A 9,419-nucleotide genomic window follows, 5' to 3' on the forward strand; every position below is an offset into this window, starting at 1 on the left:
CCGGTGATAGGCCCGACATGTTTTTTGAGGCTTTATTGAGATTAGACAAGTTTACTAAGCTCTTTCTAGTTCACTTCAGCGGTGCACCTTCTGAGGACCCACAGGATTATCTTGACCGCTGCCAAGAGGTATTGGACATGGGTATAGTTGAGACCAATGGGGTCGATTTTGCTATATTTCAGATGACTGGTTGTTCCAAGAGGTGGTGGAGAGATTACATGTTGACCAGACCAACTGGGTCGCCTGCACTTACTTGGGAGCAGTTCTCATAGCTATTTCTAGAGAAATTTCTCTCTATCACACTGAGATAGGATTACCGCAAGCAGTTTGAGCGCCTCCAATAGGGCAGTATGACTGTTACTCAGTACGAGACCCGTTTTATGGATCTAGCCCGTCATGCTCTTCTCTTGCTTCCTACTGTGAGAGAGATAGAGAGAGTGATAAGGTTTATTGATGGACTCACTCACCCTATCATGCTACATATTTCCAAGGAGACCGGGGGTGAGATTTCCTTTCAGACGGCTGCTAATGTTGCTAGGTGGATCGATATGGTTCTTTCACAAGAGAGAGGGCAGGGGTTTGATAAGAGGCTTCGTCATTTCAGTGGGTTCAGTGGCGCCTCGTCTGGAGGAAGGGGTACTTTTGGTAGAGGACATCCTCCCAGGACGTTTCATTTAGCGCTCCAGGCATCCCACGGTGTTTCAAGTAGTCGCGGCCCTCATACGTCCCATTCCGTCAACCTAGCCTACAGTGCGCCACCAACTTCTATTAGTGCACCTCCGCTCCAGAGTTTTTAGAGTCAGGTCGACAGGGTCAGTTTCAGGGTCATCAGTCACAGCAGTCGATATCGTGTTATACTTGTGGTGATCCGAGGCACATTGCTAGATTTTGCTCTTGGGCATCGGGCATCTCACAACAGCAGGGTTCACGTGCCATGGTCTTGACACCGTTTGCTTCACCACCTGCTCAACCAGCTAGAGGTAAGGGTCAGGCAGCTAGAGGTGGAGGTCAGGCCATTAAAGGTAGAGGTCAGGCCGTTAGAGGTGGAGGTCAGGCCGTTAGAGGTGGTGCTAGGGATGCGGTTCATAGTGGTGGGGCCTAGCCCAAATTTTATGCCTTTCTAGCGAGACCTGAGACTAAGTCATCTGACGTTGTTATCATAGGTATTGTCCCAGTTTGCCATAGAGATGCTTCAGTTCTATTTGATCTGGGCTCTACTTATTCCTACGTGTCATCCTACTTTGCTTCATATCTGGTTGTGCCTCGTGATTCTTTGAGTGCTCCTGTGTGTGTCCACACATGTGGGAGATTCTATCGTATTAGATCGTGTCTATCATTCATGTGTGGGTACTATTAGGAGTTTTGAGACTAGCGTAGATCTCCTACTTCTCGATATGGTAGATTTTGATGTCATGTTGGGTATGGATTGGTTGTCACCTTATCATGCTATATTGGATTTTCATGCCAAGATGGTGACCTTAGCCTTGTCGGGGTTTCCTCGATTAAAGTGGAAGGGGACTACTGGCCATTCTACCAGCAAGGTTATCTCTTATGTGAAGGCTCGACGTATGGTCGAGAAGGGGCATCTAGCTTATTTGGCTTATGTCGGCGATTCTAGTGCGGAGGTTCTTTCTATGGATTTAGTACCAATTATTCGTGAGTTTCCAGAGGTGTTTCCTACAGATCTGCCGGGGATACCACACGATAAAGATATTGACTTCTGTATTGATTTGGCTCCGGTCACTCAACCCATTTCTATTTCGCCATACCGTATGGCCCCGCCAGAGTTGAAAGAATAAAAGGAGCAGCTACAAGATTTGCTTGATAAGGGAATCATTAGACCTAATGTCTCACCCTGGGGTGCGCCTGTGTTGTTCGTGAAGAAGAAAGATGGATCGATGAGGATGTGCATAGACTATCGGCAGTTAAACAAAGTCACCATCAAAAACAAGTATCCATTGTCGAGGATTGATGACTTATTTGATTAGCTTCAGGGTGCCAAGGTGTTTTCGAAGATTGATTTGAGGTCTGGCTACCATCAGTTGAAAATTAGGGCATCCGATGTCCCTAAGACAATCTTTCAAACTCGGTATGGGTATTATGAGTTTCTAGTGATGTCATTTGGGCGAACTAATGCCCCAACAATATTTATGGATTTGATTAACCGGGTGTTCAATCCCTACTTGGATTCCTTCATAATTATATTTATTGACGATATCTTGATCTACTCCCACAGTCGAGAGGAGCACGAGCAACATCTTCTGATTGTACTTCAGACTCTGAGGGATAGCCAGTTATATGCCAAGTTTTCAAAGTGCGAATTTTGGTTAGACTCAGTTGCCTTTTTGGGGCATGTCGTATCGGGAGAGAGCATACAAGTGGATCCTAAGAAGATTGAGGCAGTTCAGAACTGGCCCAGACCCACTTCAGCTACGAAGATCTATTGTTTCCTGGGTTTGGCGGGTTATTACCGTCGGTTCGTGGAGGGTTTTTCATCTATAGTAGCCCTATTGACCAGATTGACCGAGAAGGGTGCCCCGTTCAGATGGTCAGACGAGTGTGAGTTGAGCATTCAGAAGCTCAAAATTTTTTTGACTACGATGCTAGTGTTGGTGTTACCCACAGGTTCAGGGTCTTACATGGTGTATTCTGATGCATCTCGTGTTGGGCTCGGTGCAGTACTGATGCAGGATGGCAGAGTGATCGCATATGCGTCGCGACAGTTGAAGGTTCATGAGAATAATTACAGTGTTCATGACTTAGAGTTGGCAGCCATTGTTCATGCGCTGAAGATTTAAAGGCACTATCTTTACAGCGTGTCGTGTGAGGTATTCACAGATCACCGGAGTCTACATTATTTGTTCAAACAAAAGGATCTTAATTTGAGGTAGAGGAGGTGGTTGGACTATTGAAAGACTATGATATCACCATATTGTATCATCCCGGGAAGGACAATGTGGTGGTCGATACCTTGAGTAGAAAGGTAGTGAGTATGGGCAACCTTGCGTGCATTCCAGTTGGTGAGAGACCTCTTGCATCAGATGTTCAGGCCTTGGCCAATCAGTTTGCGAGGTTAGATATTTTAGAGCCCAGTCGTGTTCTAGCTTGCACAGTCGCTTGGTCTTCCTTGTATGAGCGCATTACATAGTGGCAGTATGATGACCCTCATTTGCTTGTCCTTAGGGACACGGTGGTTCCAAGCTGGTTACTATTGGAGATGATGAATTTTTGAGGATGTAGGGTCGTATTTGTGTGCCCAATGTGGATGGACTTTGTGAGTTGATTCTTGAGGAGGCCCATAGTTCCCGGTATTCTATTCATCCGAGTGCCGCCAGGATGTATCAGGACTTGCGATAACATTATTGGTGGGGAAGGATATAGTTGCATATGTAGTTCGGTGTCTAAATTGTCAGCAAGTAAAGTATGAGCATCAGAGATCTGGTGGTTTGCTTCAAAAGTTAGAGATTCATGAGCGGAAGTGGGAGCGTATCATGATAGATTTTGTTGTAAGACTCCTACGGTCCCAGAGGAAGTTTGACGTGGTATGGGTTATTATGGACAGGCTGACCAAGTCAGTGCATTTCATTCCCGTGGAAGTTACCTATTCTTTAGAGCGATTGGCTGAGATCTACATCCACGAGATCGTCCGTCTTCATGGTGTGCCCGTGTCTATCATTTATGATCAAGGTACGCAGTTCACCTCGCACTTCTAGAGGGCTGTACAGTGTGAGTTAGGCACGCAGGTTGAGTTGATCACTTCATTTCATCCTCAGATGGACGGACAGTCCGAGCGCACTATTCAGATATTGGAGGATATGCTCCGCTATTATGTTATAGATTTCGGGATGTTTTGGATCAATTCTTGCCGCTTTCCTAGAACAACATCTATCAGTCGAGCATTCAGATGGCTCCCTATGAGGCATTATACGGGAGGCGGTACCGATCGCCAGTTGGATGGTTCGAGACGGGGGAGGCTCGGTTGTTGGGTACAGATTTGGTACAGGATGCCTTGGACAAGGTCAAGATTATTCAGGATCGACTTCGCACAACTCAGTCTAGGCAGAAGAGTTATGTCGACCGCCGAGCCCTTGATGTTGCATTCATGGTCGGAGAGAGGGTATTACTTCGGGTTACACCCATGAAGGGTGTGATGAGGTTTGGGAAGACGGGCAAGTTGAGCCCTAGGTATATCAGACCCTTTGAGATTCTGGAGAGAGTAGGCGAGGTGGCTTACAGGCTCGCATTGCCACCTAGTTTATCAGCAATCCATCCGGTTATCCACGAGTCTATGCTTTGGAAGTATCATGGTGATCCGTCCTATGTGTTAGATTTCAGCTCATTCCAGTTGGACAAGGATTTGACTTACGAGGAGGAGTCGGTGGCTATTCTAGCCCGACAGGTTCGACAATTGAGGTCAAAGAGTTATCTTTCAGTTCGAGTGTAGTGGAGAGGTCAGCTGATCGAGACATCTACTTGGGAGTCCGAGTCGGATATGCGGAGTAGATATCCACACCTTTTCACCAGTCCAGGTACTTTTCTATATTCGTTCGAGGACGAACATTTATTTTGGAGGTGGAGAATGTGATGACCCGATAGGTCATCTAGAGTTTTAAACCTTAATTCTGTGTTTTGAAACCTCAAGTATCTCATTTTAGTCTTCCTTGATTTACTTGTACAGTCCGTGACTTTTTTCGGGAGGCTTTTATGTTCAAAATTGATAAAAAGCGAAATTATGCCTTAAAAATCCATTGGAGTTGACTTCGGTCAACATTTTGAGAATACGGATCCGGATTTATGTTTTTACGGTCCCTTTGGGTCCGTATCGTGATTTGGGATCTGAGTGTATGCCCAAAATTGAATTCGAAGGTACCTAGCTCGAGTTATATCATTTTGTCAAAAATTTGAAGTTTCAAGGTTTAATAAATTTAAAGATTTGACCAAGGTTTGACTTTTTTACTATCGGGTCCGGATTTTAGTTTCGAAGCTTGGTATATGTTCATTACTATATTTATGACTTGTTTGCAAAGTTTGGTGCAAAACGGAGTTCGTTTGACGTGATTCAGACGTCCGGTTATTAAAATAGAAATCCTAAAAGTTTCATTGGAAATTTCATTTGATTTGGTGTCCGATTCGTAGTTCTAGGTGTTATTTTGTGATTTGATCGTGAGAGCGTGTTCGTATGAGGATTTTGGACTTGTGTTCATGTTTGGATTGGAGCCCCAAGGGCTCGGGTGAGGTTCAGATAGGCTACGAAGTGAAATAGGACTTAGAAAATAGCCGGTGCTCTACTGTTTCTGGTGCAGGCGCCTGGCTTCGCATTTGCGATAAGGCACTCAACCTGTCAGGTTTGCAATTGTGAGCTACACCCTCGCAATTGTGAAGAGTAGCTGGGCACCATGGTTTAGCATTTGCGAACAATGGGTTCGCATTTGCGAAGTAGTACTAGGGAGGGAATGGTTCGCAATTGCGATCAAGGGGTCGCAATTGCGGAAGTCCCAAGTTCGCAATTGCGAATAATACCGTCGCATTTGCCATGGTAGCAGAGATGGGGATCTTCGCAATTGCGAAGGATTTCTCGCATTTGAGGGGTTCGCAGGTCGCAATTGCAACATCTGCGCTTGGACTTAAGCTAAGTTAGACAGGATTTTGTTCATTCTTTCAAATTTTCAAACCTAGACACCATAGAGGCAATTTTTCCAAGAGCTCTTCTTCCCCAATTCTTTGATAAGTGATTCTAACCTACTTTCTTTCAATTACCCATTACATTTTAGAAGATTTCAACCTAAAATCTAGGATTTTCATGGTAGAAATTGGGGATTTGGGTAGAATTAGGGATTTTTGTAAAATTGGAATTTAGACCTCAAATTGAGGTCGAATTTCGAAACAAATTGCATAACCGGGATCAGGGGTGAATGGGTAATCAGGTTTTGATCTGAATTTCGAGTTTGGACCAAGCGGGCCCGGGAGTTGACTTTTGTTGAATCTTTCAATAATGACCTAAATTGAACCTTTCTCATTCGAGGGTAGTTCTTAAGGCTTATTTTGAAAAGTTGGTTGATAATTTTCTAGATTTGGTTGGCTCAAAGGCTTGTTCGAAAGGCAAAGCCATGGTTGAGCTTTGAGTTGATTTTTGGAGCGAGGTAAATATCGCGGTTAACCTTGACTTGAGGGATTAGGACTTGTTTGCCTATTTGCTACGTGTTTAAATATTGGGTACAACGTATATGTGAGGTGACGAGTACTTATGCGTTGTTGTTGGGTTTAAGCATGTGGTTGAAACTTATTTCTTGTAATTTATTTCCTTCTTTGATTATGATATCCAAGTCTAGACTAGTTTATTACTTAATTGATCATTCTTTCCGCATTTACAAATTATTTGTAATAATTGAATATTATTGGAAGTTGAGTCTCGGTATTGTGAAAACGTTGTTGACGTAAGGTTTATTCTTGATTATTCTTTCTCCCAAATGTTATATATTCATTGCTTCATGGTAAGGGAGAGAGTGTTAATGCACGAAGGGTGATGCCATGCCGATAATTTTTCTATTTGTTAATTTATACATAGTGAGGAAGAGAGTTAAAGCACGAAGGGTGATGTCGTGCCATATTTATCATTTCATGATAAAATTGAGAGTAAAAACACGAAAGGTGATGCTGTGCGTATTTATCATTTTATGAAAAGATTGAGAGTAAAAGTAAGAAGGGTGATGTCATGCCATTATTATTGTTTCATGGCGAGGTTGAGGGTAAAAGCACGAATGGTGATGCCGTGCAGTTTATATTCATTATGTTTATCCGTTTCATTGGCTTGAGGTTTATTGAATGTTTCATGCTGTCATTCCCTGTTGTAGTTACCTTATTTTGTACCCCTCTCGCATCTCTTCTCCCAATAGTACATGTTAAATTCTTATTTGTTGTTATGTTGTGCGTATATTTTCGTATGTACAGGTTTTATTACGTGGGTGTCCTGTCATAGCCTAGTCACTACCTCGTCGAGGTTAGGCTTGACACTTACGGGGTACATTGGGTTGGTTGTACTCATACTACACTCTTACCACTTGTGCAGATTTTGGTATTGGTCCCAGTTGTACGTGAGGTGCATCAGCTCGGATTAGTATTTGGATACTCGAAGTAGATCTGCTGGCGTCCACAGACCTTGAAGTCCCCTTTCCTCTTTCAATACTTACTGTTCATCTCATTTGAGACATTTGTATTTATTTCAGACTCTGTATGTAGAACCTCTAGAAGCTCGTGTACTTGTGACTCTAGATCCGGGTTGTACTAGATATTGGATTATTATACTATTTCGTACTTCATTTTAGCTTCATTTTCGTCTGATTGGTTAAATTATTCAAAGTATTTAAAATTGGTAAAAGAATTACTCTAACGTTGGCTTGCCTAGCAAGTGAAATGTTAGGCGCCATCACGGTCCAGAAGGTGAGAATTTCGGATCGTGACACCCTTGCACGTCTTCTTTTATTGCTCTATTTTGTAGCTTTAATGTACCATATCGTGCAACTTTTCTCCAATTCATGTCCAAGTATTCCTACACATGAAATAAACTCTATTAAGAGCAATTGTCGCACAAAATAGCATCCAAACAACAAGCAAGTAGGGTAAATAACATCAAAATATATTGAATTATAGCACGACATCATTAAGTAATAAAATATTTAAAATATATAATTAAAAATTCACATATGCAAGTTAGACTATCATCATTTACTTGTATAACTTTCATATCACTTTTAATTCCAAAAATTGGTAAAATCATCAATTTTCAGTACTTCGTTCATAGTCTCGTTTGCTACCTTGGTTTTAGTTTTCTAAATATATTGTCTTGCTATTACTTTCTATCGGTACCTCTTTCATATATTCTCTCTTGCTATCTTCGATTTAGTTTTCTAATTTTTTGTCTTGCTATCGGGGCTTCTTTCTCCTTCTTTAGCCGAGGGTCTACGGAAAGAGTCTCTCTGCCCTGCCAGGGTAAGGGTAAGGTTGCGTATATCCTACCCTCCCCAGATCCCACTTGTAGGATTAATGTACTGGATTATTGTTGTTGGTAAAATCATCAATTTCATAGATCATTATACTTTAAAAAATATTCAAGGTTAATAGCTTATTCAGCCAAGCTTTTCCAACGGCAAAAATACTTTTCCCCCGAAAAATACTATTTTTAAGAAGTTGAGTTGTTTGGCAATGCTTTTTGGAGAAAATAGGCTATAAGACAACATATTTTCTAATCTAATAGTTTAATAATCTAGTTAGATTTAGCATGAAAATATTTAGAAAGACATTCAAAGAATTGAAAAATATCTTAAAACAGCGAAGTTATAAACAAGAATAATTCAAGTTCAAATGCATTCGACAAAATTATGATAAAAAGAGCTACAAATTTAATTGCCTACTATTTTCAAATGTAATTACATTACATACTTTAAAATAGTACATAATATAAACTTTGAAAATATGGACATAGTGATTGATAAAAATCGACAACATATGATTGCAAAATGTTTTATTTTTCACTAAAATAAATGTATAAGCCCGTTTGGATTAGCTGATTTGAAATAGTTGATAAGCATTAGGTGCTGAAAAGCACTTTTAAGTGCTGAAACTGATTTAACAAATAAGCAGTTACGTATTTGGATACAAGTGCTGAAATTGATAATAAACTGCTGCAGTATTTGATAAAAAGGTGCCGATAAGCTCTTTTTTCTGTTAAAATGACTTGAATAACCTTAGAACTATTTACACTTAATGGCATAATTTCTTCAAAATTTTAGATTGCAGATCGATTCAAAATATTCTACTTGTCATTTTATTTTAAATACAACTGTGATTAGATAAGATAATTTTTATGATAAATATAATTTATTTTATGATAAGCATATAATCATAAGTTATAATAATTAATAAATTGACAAACGTTTCTCAGTAAAAAAATAAACCTAAATAGGATAAAATATTTGAAGAGAAACATTGTCTTCATCCACTTTGAAACCAATACACCAAAAATTTGATATGTCCTCGTGTATTATATACAGTTCAAAGATTGATACACAATCATATAGATACAAATATGCAAAAGAATAGAGAATTTACTTATCTCAAATAGTCAATGAGAATGGCAGAGTTGAAGAGGCGGGGGGTTTAGGTTAAAAAAATACGTGAGACAGTGAGTATCGATGTAGGAGATTTGTTTTGAAAAGGAATATTTTAGGGATAAAATAGTAAAAATTTTGGTCAAGCTTAAAGTGATTATAAGCTAAAAATTCATAAGCTGGGGGTGACCAACGTATGGTTTTTGGCTTATAAGCACTTTTAACTTTACCAAACGCGTAGATAAGATGAAAAATGCTTATAAGTTAGTTTGCTTATAAGCTTAGCCAAACACCCTCTATAATTATTTATATTAT

General features: G+C 40.4%; 1 protein-coding gene across 1 annotated transcript; it reads left to right on the forward strand.

The window, feature by feature from the left end:
• The first annotated feature begins 350 nt into the window (after positions 1-350).
• LOC138909389 (uncharacterized) lies at positions 351-1,102 on the forward strand. The gene is made up of 2 exons (XM_070200585.1): positions 351-636; positions 789-1,102. The coding sequence occupies exons 1-2, from the start codon at positions 351-353 to the stop codon at positions 1,100-1,102; spliced, it is 600 nt and encodes a 199-aa protein (XP_070056686.1).
• Positions 1,103-9,419: the final 8,317 nt, after the last annotated feature.

The sequence above is a fragment of the Nicotiana tomentosiformis genome, chromosome 4, assembly GCF_000390325.3.
Source record: "Nicotiana tomentosiformis chromosome 4, ASM39032v3, whole genome shotgun sequence".
Taxonomy (NCBI): domain Eukaryota; kingdom Viridiplantae; phylum Streptophyta; class Magnoliopsida; order Solanales; family Solanaceae; genus Nicotiana; species Nicotiana tomentosiformis.